At 39.9% G+C, this 20,410-nt stretch overlaps 1 protein-coding gene across 1 annotated transcript in view; it reads right to left on the bottom strand.

Moving 5' to 3' along the window:
- The window catches only part of NUSAP1 (nucleolar and spindle associated protein 1), a 45,614-nt gene that overhangs the window by 22,379 nt on the left and 2,825 nt on the right, over positions 1–20,410 (bottom strand). Inside the window, exons 2-6 of the mRNA XM_007940504.1 lie at positions 12,903–12,971; positions 4,801–4,944; positions 3,416–3,566; positions 1,906–2,007; positions 941–1,053 (exon numbers count right to left, since the gene is read on the bottom strand). Of these exons, the coding sequence (XP_007938695.1) occupies positions 941–1,053; positions 1,906–2,007; positions 3,416–3,566; positions 4,801–4,944; positions 12,903–12,971 (579 nt within the window). The remainder of the gene's footprint in view (positions 1–940; positions 1,054–1,905; positions 2,008–3,415; positions 3,567–4,800; positions 4,945–12,902; positions 12,972–20,410) is intronic.

Raw genomic sequence — 20,410 nt, forward strand, 5'->3', positions numbered from 1 at the left:
CATTATAAATTTTGGTCAATGACATGAGACAAAGCATATGTGAACTGCTGTATGAAAAGTGAATTTACTCTGTAAATCTTCACCCAAATCCTAATTTAAAAAAAAAAGAAAAAAAGAAAACCCTATGGACCACAGTTCTACTCTGACATATATTTGGTCATGAGTTGGAATCAATTTGACAGCAACTAGAACATTAAATAGGAGTACTGATAGCATAGTGCCTAAGGCACCTGACTGCTAACCAGAAGGCTGGTGATTCAAACCCACCAGCCACTCCTCAGAAGGAAAGTTGGACAATCTACTTCCATAGCGATACCGCCTCGGAAACCCAAGGAGGGGTTGCTATGGGTCGGGTCTGACTTGACGGCACATGACAACACCAGAACATTAGATAGTGTGTAAGACAATAACATGAACCTTCTAGGATGCTATCAACTCACTATTCTGGTAACCCAACCTCCATTTTCTTCACCTTCTCTTACTAAAAGATGCGTTGAGTCTAGCAAGACCTGGACAGAAGCAGCTTAGTTACCTTAAGAAGGCCAAGAAGCTTAGTTACCATAAGAAGCCTTGAAACTAGCCACTGTTAATCACCTCCTCCTTTAGGTGAGAGACAGGGGAAAGAAGGAGGCTTCTTCTATTAGTCCATCCTCAAGAAGAAGTAGTAGGCAAAGAATCTGAATATGGAAAACAGAACTACTTACTGCTACTTTGGAATTATTTCTTCATTCTAAGGATTCAGCTTTATTTGTAGGGTTTTGATAGTCTCCGCATTGGGAAAAACAACTTCAAGATTATTAATAAAGATATGTTAAACCAAACAAATCCATTCCATACATAGAACAATAGAAAGCTGGTTATATTAACCATGGTGTTTACATAATTTCAACATTAAAATAAAATTTTTTAGTTCCATTAAGAACATAATTTTTCAACATACCTTCAACTCATTAAATGAATTGCTGTGCTCTTCAAAATGTTTCCTTTTTCTCTCAATATATTGATCAATGGATTCCATTTCCTTAAAATGAGCCTCATGAAGCTTCTTAAAGTCTAGAATGTGCCCCAAAATATGAAAATTAATAACAAGCCAAAATCCACTTATTCACCTTGCCTGTTGTTTTTTTTTTTTTTCTTTTTTGTGCTAGTACTCATTTTTCTTCTCCGTATCCCTGACATTCAACTTTAACATCATCTTTGCTGAAACTTTAATTTCAAAATATTTAGTTTTTGGAAAATCAAAGGCAAACCATATTCATCTTATAGATGATCAAAGATCCTCCATCTCCGGACGGTTCATTTCACTGTGAACAGACATGTGGGTTTAGACCAGAGTATAAGAAAGGAGTGGCAGACTTATGTTAGTGGGATGTAGTTTGCTTAACCCTGCTCTGTGCTATTCTAATTAAGTATATAAATATTTATTTAGTTTCTAATATATTCTGAGCAGCATTCTAAAAACTACAAATACACAACACTCAACCAATAGCATATGTACCAGGTAATGTGCTAGTGACACAAGATACAGAAGAATTACATGTCTGGAACTAGAAGCCCTTATATTTACTAGAAACTTAATACCAGGTAGGAATTGTGACAAGTACTTTATAGACATCAGATGTTTACTGAATAACTGTTACATCCTGGCTGTTGTGCTAAGCAATCAGTGGTGGAGAACAATAGTCTCAATTAATTTATAGATATCATCAACCTGGTGAAATAGGTAGCATAATCATTTCCACTTTACATTGGGGATGTGGGTTTATTGAGGCTGAGTTGCCCAAGGCCTCAAAGCTAGAAAATGAGAACCAGTATTAAGTCCTGATGCTCAAGGTTACCCTACCTCTCCATTCTGAATCTTGTGGGCCAACCATCACTTCAGGTTTCTTTGTCCAAAGTACTTACTTGGAGTGGAGCTTCCAGATTTTTTATTTTTTCCAACTTTTGAAAAACCATCTTCATGGAAAGACTTCTTTCTTTTTGAAAGTATCTTTGAATCTTCATTACCTAAATCCAGATACAGAACTAATTAAAGATTTCAAATAACATCTTCCCATTAAGAAATTTCTGTTGTGGCAAGTGAGACTCTGCCAAGTGGTAGTAGATATGATACAAAAGGGACATAAAGAGAATGTTATAGCACCACTACAATTTTATTTCATACATTTAAAGCAGGTAGAAGGAATATGCTTCCATATAAAAGTTATATACATATATCAATAACACACACGCAAAAGTTTTTCAGAATTTTTAAATGAGTATGACATTGTTAGACCTAGAATGATGAAATCGCACAAACCCACCAGCCTCTGAATCACCGTTAGCATTTTGGCATTTCTCCTCTGGTTCCCTGCACCTATACTTATTTTGGTTTTGTTTTTTAAAACTCTCATTGAAATTTTTGGGATGGTAAGGTTTGGTATTTTCCCCCACTTAGCATAATCACTTGCCACATTCCTGTATTTTTTCCAACTTGAAGTAATCTACTAAAAAACATGCCATCCTTAAGGTTCTCCAATGCATCCCTAAAAGAAGGCAATAGATGCCTTGAAGGATCTAGGGGGAAGGGAGTACAGGGGCTTCTGCTTAGATATTGGTTCTAAAGCCAGAGAGGGAACGCTGGGTGAGAAACGAGGTTAATTTTCAGACAGAGTACTCCTCTGAAGATACTTATTCTTTACAAATGGAAAAGTTACTTCACAAGAGCCAATTTGTCAGACAGCACCACAGCCAAGTGACGGAGTTAACATCACCAGTAATGGGACAAATCAATACTTGTATCTCCCAGTGTGCTGCATGAGGACACAGTATCACTTTTGTGGGGTTTCTGTCAAAGTACATGACCTAAATCTAACCATGAAGAAACAGACCAACCCATGGGACATGATAACTAGTCTGTATTTAAAAATGTAAAGGTCATGAATAACAAAGAGAGACTGAGGAACTTCCTCCAGATTAGAGATAGGACACTGAAATGCAAAGTATAAGCCAAGATTTTTCTTTGCTTCAAAGAAAGGTCTCAATATTAGATTAGCAGTTCTCAAACTTTCTAGTCTCAAGAATCCTTAAACTCTTAAAAAAAATGATTTTAGCGTATGGTGATGGCCATCGCCCCATGGGGTGAGCTGATCCACGTGCTTCTCCCTCCCTATTCTCCTCCTGGCCCCTGGTCATGGTGGATGGTGACCTAAACATTACTTGTCTCTGGAGTCAGCAAGAACAGCCTAACAAAAGGAGTTGGCCTGGCTCTTACCAACTAGAGATCAACATCCCTAAACTTCCCAGCTACCATTCTTATTCTGGTTTCTGCACATCTTACTAAAGATGACCTATGTGGCCTGCCTACCATATTTGATCCTAACTTTTTTAACTGCAGAACTTGGACTTTTAACATTATATGACATACCATGTGTACTGCTTTTTTCCATCGAAACTGTATTCTCATCTCCTTGGCTCTCATCTGGTGGAGAAGGAGGTTCTCTAACAATTTTGAGATCCTGGTTTTCCTGCTGCTCCTGATTCTGGAATTCAGTGGGATCACTTATTTTCAACTCAGAATGATCCTGCTATAAAATTTAAGGGAAACAAATTATTTAAATGAAGAACCAAACTGAAGGGAGAAGTGGTTAGAAGAGTTCAGAGAAAATGAAAATTTTCAGATTTGGCTCTCAGCCTCATCAAGTATCATGAGAATGTGAAATCTGGGACTAGGAGATACTAGGGACACTGGATAATCTAATGACCTATTAAGATCATGGCATATAAAAGTAACATCTGAATGGAAGAATAAAATAGAACAATAAAACCAGAGATAAAGCAATTGAGGCTAATTCCTTAACTACTCTGCTGAAACACTAAGTACAGAGTGATTGCCAGGTCTGGGGCAAGTTAGGAAAAGAGAGAAAAAACAACAAAGTCACATTCAATTTTGGTAACTCCTTTTTGCTTGGTGTACCTCATTTAAGGGAATACTTTATGAATTTACATCTATTCAACAACTATTTATCAAGTGCTTCCCAAGTGTCAGGCCCTCAGAGTACAGTGATGAATAGCACAGACAAGAGTTCATGGACTCAGAGTGCATGGAATGCTGCAATTCTCAGGGAGACATGGGGCATTGCCAAAGTGGACTCAGTTTTCTGTATGTGAGGATCACTGTAACATAGGGTTAGGGGCTAAGCCAGAAGGGGAGCCTTCTGTACACTCCAGGACTCACCCTCACAGATTAACTTCATCTGGCAAATCCACTATGCACAGCTTACTGATATTATAACTAGCATCTTTAAAAAAATTTCCTTTTCTTTTTCTTTTTAAACAAACAAACAACATTTATTTAATTATTTGGAGGTTTTTTCTATGTTGCTTTTATGGGAGGTGGGGAGTGGGGAGCAAAAGTCAGGGGTAAGGGGATAAACACAAAAGTAGAGAATAAGACAGTATTTTGTGTTTATTTCTAAGTAATCAACCTCAGAAGTTCTTAAGCTAGAGTCCATGAATTGTAAGCTCATCTGCAAAATTCTGTCTGTGAGTTCTGGTGTTTTTCCAGCACAGATGAGTAGGGTTACTGATCTATATGAATAAATATGTTGGTGGTCACGAAGATTTTTTTAATAGAAAGACAGTCCTCTGAACATTTATGTTAATACTTGATTCTCAAACTACCTGATATAGAAAGGGAATTAAAAAAGAAAATTGCCTAATATATTAATTTTAGCCTAAATGGTGGCATATTTTCATTTTCACACTTCTGTTTACCTGGGAGTCAGGGTTCTCTCTGATTGTCTTGCGCTTTCTGTTCACCTGTGAGTCAGGGTTCCCTCCAACTGTATTGCGCCTTCTCTGTGTTTTGGTGGAACATCTGACTGTCTTACTCACACTTTGTTCCTGATTTCTAATCTGTATCTCACTCTCATCACAAGAGGATGCAGAAATTTGACTTTCATCCTATAAAGACAGACATTAATCTACCATATCCTTTGCATAGAGTTATAAAGCTCAGCAAAAATCAGAATTTAAATTGAATAAAAAACATACTACATATGTAAAAGAAAATGTTAAAACTCTCTAAAACTATATCATAGGCAAGAACAAGAATTACAGAATATTTAAAAAGAAAAAAATCACATTTAATAACCTGAGTTAAGAAACTAGGCATTAAAGTAATTTTACTGTGACTGGACAAATTATTAAAACTATATTATTAGAAGGGACATTCCTCAACATAATAAAGGGCATTTATGCAAAACCAACAGCCAACATTACCCTCAATGGAGAGAGACTGAAACCATTCCTCTTGAGAACAGGAACTAGACAAGGATGCCCGCTATCACCACTTCTATTCAACATTGTACTGGAAGTCCTAGCCAGGGCCATAAGGCAAGAAAGGGAAATCAAAGGCATCCAAATTGGTAAGGAAGAAGTCAAACTATCCCTGTCATGGGAGAAGGAAGGGCTGCTTATGCACAGGGAGATAGCTCAGGGTGCAGAAGAGTATGAAGGGATGGACACTGGGAGGAGGTAACTATGGGGAGGAAGTGGGAGGGGAGCTGCTGCATTTTAAATTTTGGTCAGTGACATGAGACCAAGTATATGTGAAATGCTGTATGAAAAGTGAATTTACTCTGTAAATCTTCACCCAAATCCTAATAAAAATTAAACAAAACAAAACAAAACTATATTATTAATACATTTATGGTGCAGTCAGTTACTTACATGGCCCTTCTAGTCACAGTCTTTATAACTCCCACCAAATGATTGGGTAGAACTATGCAAATGAGGTGCTTGTGGCCCACCAATGGGATTGGATAACTTGCTAACAATGAAAACAAGGTGCACGGCACTCTTGTGGGGGTAGGACCATGCAAATAAGGTGTATGGAATGCTAATGAGGGGACTGGTCGGATTTGCCATATTACTGGTGTGAAAAAAGAGCCAATCCTAGAGAACAGAGAGGGCCTGACTACTATCAAGGAGATGGGAGTAAGGTGCATCCTTTGGACCTGAGGTCCCTGCCCTAGGAACTCCTAGACCCAGGGGAGAGAACTGTAATACTAGAGAGACAGCAAGCGAAGGCAAGAAGCAGTGGCAAAGAAACAGCAGCAGCAGAAAGAAGACTAGCAGAGATAACATGGTAGCTAAGTACCTGTGGGCCAACGCTGACTGATAGAGTGGGATCCCTCTGGGCACTTATTGGTAGAACTTGAGAACACTGTAACACTGAAGCAGGGCCAAGGCCAGGCTAAGGCAAGAGAGAGGCTTGTGTGCTAAAGGAGCTAAGAAGATCCCATCTTGATCAAAGAATGGTATTGATTGTTTCTGATCCTGAATTGTAACCCATTACTTCCCTAATAAACCTCATAATTGTGAGTACTGTCTGTGAGTTCTGTGTGGCCACTGCAACAAATTATCAAACCCAGAAGAAAAACAGGGATGTGTGGGAGGGATGGTTGGTGGCAAAATTGGAGAGTGGCAGCACATGTGATCACCACTCGTCTGTCAATTTGTCGTACTGTGGTGGCTTGTGTGTTACTATGATGCTGGAGGCTATGCTACTGGTATTTCAAACACCAGCATGCTCACCCATGCTGGAAAGGTTTCAGTAGAACTTTCAGATTGAAAGACGAGAAGGAGGACAGGGCCATCCACTTCTGAAAAAACTGGCCAATCTCCTTGGAGAGAACAATCATGGAAGAATGGAAGGTCTGTGTACGCACAGGGACATAGCTCAGGGGGCAGGAGTGCATGGAGGGAAGGATACAGGGAAGAGGAAACTATGGGGAGGAAGTGGGAGGGGAGCTGTTGCACTGTGGTAAATTGTAGTCAATGTCATGAGACAAAGTGTATGTGAACTGCTGTATGGGAAGTGAATTTGCTCTGTAAACTTTCACCCAAATCACAATTAAAAAAAAAAAAGGAAGAAAATGAAAAAATTGTCCAATGAAAACCTTTTGAACAGCAGTGAAACACTGATATATTACTGGAAAACTTTATGAAGACACTCAAAATATGACTGAGGAAGAGCTGCCTCATCAAAGTAGAGTCAATCTTAATGACACGGATGAAGTAAAGCTTTTGAGACTTCTATTTGCTGATGGAGTATGACTCAAAATGGGAAGAAACAGCTGCAAACATCCATTAATAATTGGAACATGACCAAATATGAGTGATCAACATGGTGGCACTGAGGAAGAGGAAGACATAGAGAGGTGCATGGGAGGTACAGACAACAAAGATGAACCCTTTTGCACAGACAGTACTGCATTGTCAGTGAAGGCAAACATGGGAATATGGGTGGATAAATGGGTGGACAAGCTGAACAATTAGGTATGTCTATGCAGGGGGGAGTGTGCCCATGATCATGCACAGGGTTGGCAGACAATGTTTCTACAAGTGTAATTGTATGTCCTGTAAGAATTCCCAGGTATATAGTAGAGCTGACAAGAGACAAGGTTGTAGTCACTTCTTTACCACAGCCTGTTACCCAGAGGGAAAAAGTAGTTGGACTTGTGGTTGCAGGGGACATCAAGCTCAATTGGCTTAACATACTACACAAAAACATTGTTCCACATCTTACTTTGGCAAGTAGCAACTGGGTACTTAAAAGATTGCAAGCCATCCAATGCAACGTTAGGTCTCTCCTCATCCAGAGCAAAGAAGAATGAAGAAAACCAAAGATGCATGGAAACAATTAGTTCAAGGGAATGGCAGACCATGCAATCCTCAGCCTATATAACTATGAGACCAGAAGAACTCCATGGTACCCGGCTACCACTATCAACCACTCAAGAGAGGGATCTATGTAGAAGATCCTGGATAGAATGGGAGAACAATGTGGAACAATTTCAAAATCATTTAAAAAAAAAAGGACCAGGTTGGCTGGTCTGATAGAGCCTGGTAGAACCCTTAAAACTATGGCCACTAGCTGCCCTTCAGGTCTGGAACTGAACCCACACCTGTGGTTTCCAGCCAAAGAAAAGACAGGTATATGAGCTGAACATTTACATTAGGTAGATACACCCCTTGGAGAGATCAATCATGGGAGAACAGAAGGGCTGTGTAGGCACAGGGAGACAGCTTGGGCGGCAGCAGTGCATGGGAGGGAAGGGCACAAGAAAGAGTTAACTACGGGGAGGAAGTAAGAAGAGAACTGTTGCATTACAGGAAATTGCAGTCAATGTCATGAGACAAAGTATATGTGAACTGCTGTATGGAAAATGAAATTTGCTCTGTAAACTTTCATCCAAATCACAATTTAAAAAAAAAGGAACATGGAATGTAAGAAATATGAATCTAGAAAAATTGGAAGTTGTCAGAAATGAAATGGAATGCATAAAGATCAATATCCTAGGCATTAGTGAGCTCAAACAGACTGGTTTTGGCCATTTTGAATCAGACAACCATATGATTCACTATGCTGGGAATGACAAGTTGAAGAGGAATGGCGTAGCATTCATTGTCACAAAGAATGTTCCAAAATCTATCCTGAAGTATAGTGGTGTCAGTGATAGGATAATATCCACATGCCTACAAGGAAAAGCAGTTAATACTACTACTATTCAAATTTATGCACCAAACACTAAAGCCAAAGACAAGGAAACTGAAGATTTTTACTAACTTGTGTTGTCTAAAATTGATCAAACATGCAATCAAGATTTATTGACTATTATTGGTGACTGGAATGTGAAAGCTGGAAATGAAGAATTGTCAACAGTTTGAAAATATGGCCTTGGTGTTAGAGATGAAGCTGGAGATCGCATGATAGAATTTTGCAAGAGCAACTACTTACTCACTGCAAATCCTTACTTTTCAACAACATGAACAACAGCTTTACATGTGGATTATGCCAGATGGAATACACAGGAATCAGACTACCTACATCTGTGGAAAAGGTGATAGAGAAGCTCAGCATCTTCAGGCAAAACAAGGCCAAGGACAGACTACAGAGCAGACCATCAAGTGCTCATACGTAAGTTCAAGATAAAGCTGAAGAATATTAAAACAAACCTATGAGAGCCAAAACATGACCTTGATTATATCCTATCTGAATTTAGAGACCAACTAAAGAATGTATTTGATGCAGTGAACACCAATGACTGAAGACTAGATGAGTTGTGGGATGGCATCAAGATCATCATCCATGAAGAAAGCAAAAAGTCATAAAAAAGGCAGGAAAGGAAGAAAAAAACAAAATGGATGTCAGAAGAGACTCTGAAACTTGCTCTTGAATGGAGAGTACCTAAAGTACATGGAAGAAATGACAAAAAAATAAAAGAGCTAAACCGAAGATTTCAAAGAGCAGCTTGAGAAGACAAAGTAAAGTATCATAATTGTGGTGGTTATATTTGTGTGTCAACTTGGCTGGGCCTGATTGAGTGGCTGGGCAACTGAACATAATATTCCCCATGATGAGAATGGTAATGAACTCCATGGTGGAATCTACTGTGGGCAGCTGAGTTGCTAGCTGCCTTTGGGTATGTGGCCTGCTTCCCGTATATAAGAAACAGCTTTGGCAATGGTCTCCAGCTTATGGCATGCTTGAACCCTGCATGTAGCCGTGTCGTAGTTCAGCAGCCTGCCATGCTCTGCTGACCTTGGGACTTACAATGGACTTGAACGAATGGTATGCCATATGGTTAGGTAACATCGGGACTGTGCCATTTTATTTGTCGAACTTGGGCTTGTTAGCCTCAGCAGCCAGTAGCTAGCTTCACTGGGCCGGGAACAAGCAGCAGAGCTGAAACCCAAGGTCAAGGGGCTTTCACACAACCCCTAGAGCCTGGAACTTTGAACTCGGACTTTAGCCTCCCGAGCTATAAGAGAATAAACTTCTGTTTGTTAAGGCCATTCCATTTGTGGTATATTCTTGTCAGCACAGCACTAGGTAACCAAAACAATAATGAAATGTGCAAAGACCTGGAGCCAAAAAAACAAAAGGGAAGAACATGTTCAGCATTTCTCAAGTTGAAAGAACAGAAGAAAAAATTCAAGCCTTAAGCTGCAATATTGAAAGATTCTATGGGCAAAATATTGAATGATGCAGGAAGCATCAAAAGATGGAAGAAATACACAGTCTCTGTACCAAACAGAATTGGTCAATGTTCAACAATTTCATGAAGTAGCGTATGATCAAGAATCAATCGTACTGAACAAAGAAGTCCAAGCTGCACTGAAGGAACTGGCAAAAAAAAAAAAGGCTCCAGGAATTGACAGATTACCCATTGAGATGTTTCAGCAAATGAATGTGGCATTGGAGGTGCTTGCTTGTTTATGCCAAGAAATATGAAAGACAGCTACGTGGCCAACTGACTGGAAGAGAGATCCGTATCTGTACTCAATCCAAAGAATGGTGATGCAATGGAATGCACAAATTATTGAACAATATCATTAATATCACACAATTAAAATTCTGCTGAAGATAATACAAAAACAGCCGCAGCAGTATATACACAGGAACTTCTAGAAATTCAACCTGGATTCAGAAGAGGATATGGAACAAGGGTATCATTGCTGATGTCAGATGGATCTTGGTTGAAAGTAAAAAATACCAGAAAGATGTTTACCTGGGTTTTATTGACTATGAGAAGGCATTCAACTGTGTGGAACATAACAAATTATGGATAACATTGAGAAAAATGGGAATTCCAAAACACTTAATTGTGCTTACAATGAACCTATACATAGACCAGGAGGCTGTCATTTGAACAGAAGAAGGGGATGATTCATGGTTTAAAATCAGGAAGGGTGTGCATCAGGGTTGTAGCCTTTCACCATTATTTATTCAATATGTATGCTGAGCACATAATCTGAGAAGCTGGACTATATGAAGGAGAATGTGGCATCAGGATTGGAGGAAGACTTGTTAACAACCTGTGATATGCAGATGACACAACCTTGCTTGCTGAAAGTGAAGATGACTTTAAGTACTTACTAATGAAGATCAAGACCAGAGCCTTCAGAAAGGATTACAACTCATCATAAAGAAAATGAAAATCCTCACAATTGGACCAATAAGCAGCATCACAATAAATGGAGAAAAGATTGAGGTTCTGAGTGATTTCATTTCACTTGGTCCCATAATCAACACCCAGGGAAGCAGTAGTCAAGAAATCAGACATCATATTGCACTTGGGAAATCTATTGCAAAAGACCTCTGTAAATTGTCGAAGAGTAAAGATGCCACCCTGAAAGCTTGCAAGAGGCCATCTAGATGCAACAATTAATCCAAAGCAAAGAAAAATGAAGAAAACCAAAGATGTATGGAAACAATTAGTCCAAGGGACTAGAAGACCATACAAACCTCAGTCTATATGACCATGAGACCAGAAGAACTAGATGGTCCCTGGCTACCATTGTCAACCACTCAGAATGGGATCAGTGCAGGAGATTCCAGATAGAGTGGGAGAACAATGTGGAACAAAACTAAAAATCATAAAAAAAGAGCAGATTTAATGGTCTGATAGCATTTGTGAGAACCCTGAGACTATAGCCCTTAGTCACCCTTCAAATCTGGAACTGAACTCACTCCCATGGCTTACAATAAAACAACAGATAGGCATAGCATGAACATTTATATCAGGTAGACCCACTCCTTAGAGGAATCAACCATGGGAGAACAGAAGCACAGTATTTGCACAGGGAGATAGCTCAGGGGGCAAGAGTGCATGGGAGGGAAGGACACAAGGAAGAGGTTAACTATGGGGAGGAAGTGGAAAGAGAGCTGTTACATTGTGGGGAATTGCAGTCAATGTCATGAAACAAAATGTGTGTGAACTGCTGTATGGAAAATGAATTTGCTCTGTAAACTTTCAACCAAATCACAATAAAAATTAAAAAACAAAAAGATGTCACTTTGAAGATGAAGATGCACCTAATCCAAGCTATGATATTTTCAATCACCTCATATGCATGTGAAGCCTGGACAATGAATAAGGAAGACCAAAGAAGAGTTGATGCCTCTGAAATGTGGTGCTGGCAAAGAATACTGAAAATGCCACTGACTGCCAGAAGAATGAACAAATCTGTCCTGGAAGAAGTACAGCTGGAATGCTCCTTAGAAGTAAGAATGGCCAGACTTCATCTCACCTACTTTGGTCATGTTGTCAGAAGAGACCATTCCTTGGAGAAGGATACCACACTTGTTAAAGAAGAGGGTTAGCGAAAAAGGGGAAGACCCTCAAACAAGATGGATTGACAGTGGCTGCAATCCATTTCCTCTTCTACTTCAAACATATGAAGTACGATGAGGATGGTGCAGGACCAGGCGGTGGTTTTTTTTTTAGGATTTGGGTGAAGATTTACAGAGTAAACTCACTTTTCATACAGCAGTTCACATATACTTTGTCTCATGTCATTGACCAAAATTTACAATTCAGCAGCTCCCCTCCCACTTCCTCTCCATAGTTACCTCCTCCCAGTGTTCATCCCTTCATACTCTTCTGCACCCTGAGCTATCTCCCTGTGCATAAGCAGCCCTTCCTTCTCCCATGATTGTTCTCTCCAGGGCATGTGTCTACTTGAGGTAAATGTTTAACTCACATGCCTGTACTTTGTTTGGCTGGAAACCACAGTTGTGGGTTCAATTCCAGACCTGAAGGGCAGCTAGGGGCCATAGTCTCAGTGGTTACACCAGGCTCCATTGGACCTGCAAACCTGGTCCCCACCTTTTTTTTTTTTTTGCCTCCAAATGATTTTGAGTTTTGTACCACATTGTTCTCCCTCTTTATGCAGGATCTCCTACATCCCTTCCAAGTGGATGGCAGTGGTAGCTGCCATCCCTGGCACTATTACTAACAATGATCTCTTCAGTAAATAAATAGCATGTCTTAAATCATCACCAATTGTGTTTATCACTCAACAACTTACTATGATTATTTTGCTAATAGGTGATGAAAAATGCTACTCACCTGATTCTCATTTTCTTTCCTTGCTTCTTGTTTAAGGTGAGCTTTCAAGGCTTTTAACAACTTGTCTGCCTGCAGAAAAGTTGAAGACATTATTATTAGTTATTATTAGTACAAAAACTCAAACAAGCAAGGAAGATAATTTGAGCATTTTCTCCTCCTGTGTATTTATCAAATAAACTCTGGTCAGGATCTGGGGGTATAATGCTGACTGAGACAAGAAGTGGTTCTGTCATCAAGGGTTTCAGAACACAGTGAGGAAAGACAGTCAAGTACTTGTTTTATCCCAAAGCTTGCATACAGTGGGTTAAGTGACAACTCTGGTCAGGATCTGGGGGTATAATGCTGACTGAGACAAGAAGTGGTTCTGTCATCAAGGGTTTCAGAACACAGTGAGGAAAGACAGTCAAGTACTTGTTTTATCCCAAAGCTGGCATACAGTGGGTTAAGTGACAATATGAGGAAGCTCAGGATGTTGTGAGAGAACACAGGTGGACTTAGCCATCCAAGTTTAGACTGCTAGGGAGACTTTAGCAGGAAATTGAATATGCCAGTTCTAATATAATATAAAGACAGGAGCTCTGGTAGCATAGTGCCTAAGGCACTTGACTGCTAACCAGAAGGCTGGCGGTTCAAACCCACCAGCCACTCCTCGGAAGGAAGGTTGGGCATTCCTACTTTCGCAGTGATACTGCCTCGGAAACCCAAGGAGGGGTCGCTATGAGTTGGGGCCGACTCGATGGCAAATAATAACAACAACAACAATATAAAGACATTTTATCTTTAGCTGCTGAGATCTAAAGGATGAAGAGGAATGAGACATAGGGAAAAGGGTGGAGAAAATAAAACAGACAAAGGTAAGAATGAGGGTACAGGTTGAGGAACTAAAGGAGTTCAGTGTGGCTAGAGCATGGAGCTGTTGGAAGAGATGTTAAGAGATGAAGCTGGAAAAGCAGAGGTCTGATTTTACCATGTTTTGTCAGCTCCTTAAGAGTATGAATTTTACTGTAAGGACAATGAGTAGTATCTGAAGTCTGCAGCAGGGCAATGATTGACCAATTTTGCATTTTAGAAAGATGACTCTAGCAGGCACTTGATAGTGGGTAAGATCTAAAACAGGACAACAGCTAGGAACTTTGGTTTTGTAGAAAACCAAAGTTGATAATTGTTACTAAAGTAGAGCAGAGTTACAGCAGTATGGATGTATTTGAAACCTTTTAGGAAGTTTTGGTGGTTAAGTTTGTGTGTCAACTTGGCTGGGCCTGGTTGAGTGGCTGGGAAGCTGATGATAGTTTTTACCCATGATGAGACCGGCAATCAACTCCATGGTGGGATCTACCACAAGCAGCTGAGTCGCTGCTTCAGGGATGTGGTCTGCTTCCTGTATATAAGCAGCAGCTTTGGGAATGGTCTCCAGCTTATGGCACGCTTGAACCCTGCATGTAGCTGTGTCATTGTTCAGCAGCCTGCCATGCTCTGCCGACCTTGGGACTTACAATGGATTTGAATGAATGGCCTACCATGTCGTTTGGTAACATCAGGACTGTGCCTTTTTATTTGTCCACCTTGGGTTTGTCAGTCTCAGCAGCCAGCAGCTGTCTGAGTGAAGAAAACCCTCTAGCTTCAGTAGGCCGTGAGTAGGAGGCAGAGCTGAAGCCCAAGGCTGAGGGGCTTTCACCCAGCCCTTAAAGCCTGGCACTTTGAACTTGGATTTCTAGCCTCTTGAACTGTAAGAGAATAAACTCCTGTTTGTTAAGGCCATCCATTTGTGGTATACACTTGTCAGAGTGGCACTAGCTAACCAGAATAAAAGTGAACCCAGTACAAGCGAGGGTGTTGAGAAATAGGGAGACCTCAAGGGTCTGAGGTTTCTGACTTGGGCAGGTGGTAGAACATGCTGAGGGTCCCTAAGATAGGGAATGCAGAAGGCAAGACAAGTCTTGGAGAGGAAGATGGTTTCAGGTCATCCTCCTTTCTTCTACTTTCACTTCCCACCCTAGGGGACCTCCTCTTGTTCTTTTCCAAAACACTAATTTACTAAGTGATGTTTTCCTGCTCTTTAAAAGGTCAAGCATATTGGTTGGTCTCTTTTCCTTCTCGTCCTCTCAGTTAAGGGTTAGAAACTTCCTTTTCAAGGTGGGCCCAGTCACCTGACTCATCTCTCTTTTTATCATTTAACCTCAGAAATATGTCCAGTTGAAAAGGGCAGAGATCCTGAAATCTGCTTTGGGTCTAAGGAACAGAAGAGAGTGTGTCTGCAGCGTAAGCCTAAGGCACATCTTCTATCCCAATTTTCCAGAGTTCTCTTCATCAAATATCACTTCAGGTAGCAATAAAGGGATACCTTATTTTTTATTTGCCATTGTTTTGTGACCTTCCTTTGGGGTCTACACTGGCAAAGTGGTGATTGGCAGGGCAGAATTCAAGTATTCTCGGTTCTTCTGACTCTGATACCTTCTTAACACCACCAAACCTCACCAAACAACTAACAATGATGAAATGAGGTGCTTGTGGCACAGCCAACTGAAGATATCTAGCAGGCCAAATGATAAGGGGCTCAAGAGAGCTGGAGGAGAATAAAAAGAGAAAGCATAATTTTATTTTTTATGGCATAATTACGGAGGCTGGGGTCCACATGGTCCATTAGTCCTTTGTACTAATTGTTTCCCTTTGTTTGATATTTTTCACTCTTCTTTGCTCCAGATGGAAGCAAAAGTTGCACCTTAGTTGAAATTTTTCATAACAAAAAATTAGGAGGAAGAAATTCAAACTCTTAACTGTGCCCTGTAATTCTCTACTTGACCGAGCCTCTGATCACTTCTCGGATCTCTCTGCCCTCTGCTTGCCTGCTATTCACCATGCTCTAGCCACACTGGCTTCTTTCTGTCCTTCAAATAAAGAAAAAAAAAGGAAGAATAAAAAGGACAAAGCTAGACAGTAAACACAGGGAGGAAGTGGGAAAAGTGCTATAACATTGTGGGAATTACAATGCATGTCACAAAACACAAAGTGTATGTATTGTTGAGGAGCTCTGGTAGTGTAGTGCCTAAAGCACTTGACTGCTGGCGGTTCAAACCCACCAGCCACTCCTCAGAAAGAAGGTTGGGCAATCTACTTTCATAGTGATACTTCCTCGGAAACCCAAGGAGGGGTCGCTATTAGTCGGGTCTGACTCTGACGGCACATAACAACAAGCAACAACATGTACTGTTGAATAGACAAACCAATTTGCTCTGTAAACTTTCATTTAAATCACAATTTAAAAAATTCAAGCCTTTACAAAGCAAAATAGTGTACTAACTATTCATATACCTCCCACCTAGATTCAAATATCAATAGTGTCATATTTGCTTTCTATGTATCTTCTTGCTAATTCATTTAAAAGTAAGTTCTAAACATCGTAATACTTTATTCCTAATATATTTGCTGCATTTCCTGGAAATAAGGGATATTCTCTTACAAAACCTCCATCCATGGCATTATTGTACCTGTTATTCCTGTTTGGTGCCATTGAGTCAGTTCCAACTCAGCAACCTTACCTACAACAGAATGAAACATTGCTCGGTCCTATGCCTTTAGCATAACTGTTGCTATTCTTGAGCCCAATGTTGCAGCCATTGTGTCACTCCATCTCATTCAGGGTCTTCTTCTTTTCCACTGACTCTCTACCAAATACGATATCCTTCTCCAGGGATTGGATCCTCCTGATAATATGTCCAAAGTATGTGAGATGAATACTCTCCATCTTTGCTTCTAAGGAGCATTCTGACTATACTTCTTCCAAGACAGATTTGTTTGTTCTTCTAGCAATCTATGGTAATAGTCAATATTCTTTGCCAACACCATAATTCAAATGCATCAATTCTTCTTTGTTCTTCCTTATTTATTGTCCAGTTTTCACATGTATATGAGGCTAATAAAAATATCATGGCTTAGGTCAGCTGCACCTTACTCCTCAAGGTGACATCTTTGCTTTTTAACACTTTAAAGAAGTCTTTTGCAGCAGATTTGCCCAGTATAACATGTAGTTTGATTTCTTGACTGCTACTTCCATGGGTGTTGACTGTGGATTCAATTAAAACGAAATCCTTGACAACTTCAATATTTCCTGCAATTATGTTGTCTCTTTGTTCAGTTCTAAGGATTTCTGTTTTCTTTATGGTGAGGTGTAACCCATACTGAAGGCTATAGTCTTTGATCTTCATCAGTAAGTACTTCAAGGCATCTTCACTTTCAGCAAATGAAGGTTGTGTCATCTGCATATAGCAGGTTGTTAACGAGTCTTCCTCCAATCTCGATGCCACGTTCTTCTTCATACAGTCCAGCTTCTTGGAGAATCTGCTCAACATACAGACTGAATGAGTATGGTAAAAGGATACAACCCTGATGCACACCTCTCCTCATTTTAAACCATACAGTAATACATAAGTGTTCTGGAATTGCCCAACCTTCCTCTTGGGTTTCCGAGGCAGTATCACTACGGAAGTAGGAATGCCCAACCTTCCTTCTGAGGAAGGTTGGGCATTCCTACTTCCGTAGTGATACTGCCTCAGAAACCCAAGAAGGGGTCACTATGAGTCTGGGCCGACTCGATGGCAAACAACAACAACAACAACGTCAGACGGATCTTGGCTGAAAGAAAAAATACCAGAAAGATGTTTACCTGTGTTGTATTGACTGTGTAAAGGCATTCAACTGTGTGGATCATAACAAATGGATAACAGTGCAAAGAATTCCAGAACACTTAATTGTGTCTATGCAGAATTTGCACACAGACTAAGAGCCAGTTTCAATAGAACAAAGAGATACTGTATGGTTTAAAATGAGGAGAGGTGTGCATCAGGGTTGTATCCTTTTACCATACTCATTCAGTCTGTATGTTGAGCAGATTCTCCAAGAAGCTGGACTGTATAAGAAGAACGTCTGACATTAGCAATGATATATCCCTCGTTCCACATTCTCTTCTGAATCTGGCTTGAATTTCTCACAGTTCCCTGTTGATCTACTTCTGCAAAACCATTTTTGAATTATCTTCTGCAAAATTTAATTTGCATGTGATGTTAATGATATTGTTCAATAATATCTGCATTTTGTTGGATTACCTTTCTTTGCAATGGGCACAAATATGGATCTCTTCCAGTTAGTAGGCCAGGTAGCTGTGTTCCCAATTTCTTGGCATAGATGAGTGAACAATTCCAGCATTGCATTCTTCTCTTGATACATTTCAATTGGTATTCCATCAATTCCTAAAGCTTATAACTCAAAAGTGTCATAATTCCCTAATATCATCTAACATCTAGTTCATAATCAAATTCTGGATTATTTACAATTTTAGCTGTCTTCCCCCCTCTAAATCAGGATCAAATCAAGCTTCCCACATTACATTTGGAGGAGTCTAAATTTATTTTAGAAGAGAAGGAAGTCATTAGAGGGCACTGAGCAGAAAAATGACATGTTCGAGGTTTCACATCTTACTCCTGCTACTAATAGAACAGTACTGTGAGGCAAGTGTAGAGGCAGGGAGTCCAATAAAGAGACTGAGGCAGTGGTCAAGAGATCAGAGTGGTATGGCCTAAGTACCCAGAGGTTAGATTTCAAATGTACTTTGGAGGAAGAGCTAAGGATGGGTGGGTATGAACTGTGAAAGGAAGATCAAGGATTATCTAAAGTAGGCTAGAACCATTTACTGAGATTGCAACAAGATCTTAATTGGTTTGAATTGACCATGCTGCTTAAAATATACTTAAATCAGTGAGTTAGCTGCATAAAGGAGAGGTCTCACTGTAGATGTGGATTGCGAAGTCATTAACTTGTAGACAAAGTCCCTGGGGTATGTGAATAGTTAACATGCTTGGGTGTTAGCCAAGAGGTTGGAAGTTTAGAGGTTTGAGTCCACCCAGAGGTGCCTTGAAAGAAACGCCTAGGGAAACTTGTGAAAAATCAATTAAAACCCTATAGAGCACAATTCCACAAAGTTCAACAAGACAGAAAATAACAAATGCTGGCAAGGATGTGGAGATTGGGATTCTCATACACTGCTGGTGGGACTGTCAAATGATACAACCACTGTGGAAAGCAGTATGGCAATTTCTTAAAAAGCTGGAATAAGAAGTACCATTTGACCCAGCAATTCCATTACTAGGTATATATCCTAAAGAAGTGAGAGCCAGGACATGAATAGATATATGCACACCCATGTTCATAGCAACACTATTTGCAATAGCAAAAAGATGGAAACAACCTACATGCCCATCTACAGAAGAATGGATAACCAAACTATGGTACATACACACAATGGAATACCAGGTAACCCTAAAGAATATCTTTGGCACTTAGAGTAGCTGAACTATGTTCATTCAGCAACATAGCAACATGCAAACTACAGTGACAGCCAGGTGGTGGCTGCACATGAAGTACAATGGCCTGGAATTGAAGCCAGGCCTCTCACATGGAATTCTACCACTGAATCACCATTGCCCCCTGCCCTTAGATAAGAACAGTCATTTACTGTATCTTTTACTGTACCAGGTAGGAAGGCAGAATACATACAAACAGATGCAGGTTGGTTGGAGGATTTGGTGGTGGAAAGATGAGGTAATTCTCAGCTGATTGCATCTAGTTTCCCATGATGTATGAGGAAAAGATATCTAATTAAGGAGGACAGCCAATTTGAGGCAAGAAACTATGAAATAATCGTCCCCAAGAGTGGGACAGTTAATGACTACCAAGGACATATACTAGAATCACATGCCAATATTAAGGTATAGGGTCATAAATTTAAGGTCAATCCACAAAGTTAAGGGATTATTTTCCAGTCAGGGTCAGCTGCTTAGGTACTGCCAAGGATTAAGCACATAGCTGGGTTTAACCAGGCTTGGAGTTTTGCCACGTGAGAAGTGGTACAAGTGGCAGCATAAGAAATTTTAAACATATATTTTGAATTGAATTGGGTCTCTCAAAACACAGTGAATTCCTAATCTCTGTAACTAAATATGACACCATTTAGAAATAGATGTTTTCTTGTTATGTTAATGAGGGCATACTAGACTAAGGTGGCTCCTAAGCCTAACCACTTCTGAGTATTATCTTATAAAAAAGGCAGAATAGACAAAGCGGGAAGACATGCCATGTGAAAACACCTCTACAAGACAAGGAATGCCAAAGAACACTCTCTGCTACAGAAGCTGAAAGAAACATCAATCTTCCCCTAGAGCCTACAGAGATCAAGCCTAGCCCTGCTGACCTTTAGCCTCTAGAACTGTGAGAAAATAAATTCTGTCTTTAAAGCCACCCATTTTGGGGTATTTTATCATGGCAGTCCTAAAAAACTAAAACAAATAGCATAATGTATTAATCACCCAATTTCAACAATTATCAACTTCTGCATTCTTATTTCAACTAGCCCTTTTTTCTTTTTTCCCAAAGTATACTACTGCAAATCCCAGGTATCAGAACACTTTATGTGTAAATAGTTGATAACTATCACTAGCAGATAAGGACTTTTTTAAAGC

This window comes from Orycteropus afer, unplaced genomic scaffold (assembly GCF_000298275.1).
Source record: "Orycteropus afer afer isolate SDZICR_OR568_19922 unplaced genomic scaffold, OryAfe1.0 scaffold00068, whole genome shotgun sequence".
NCBI classification, from domain to species: Eukaryota; Metazoa; Chordata; class Mammalia; order Tubulidentata; family Orycteropodidae; genus Orycteropus; species Orycteropus afer.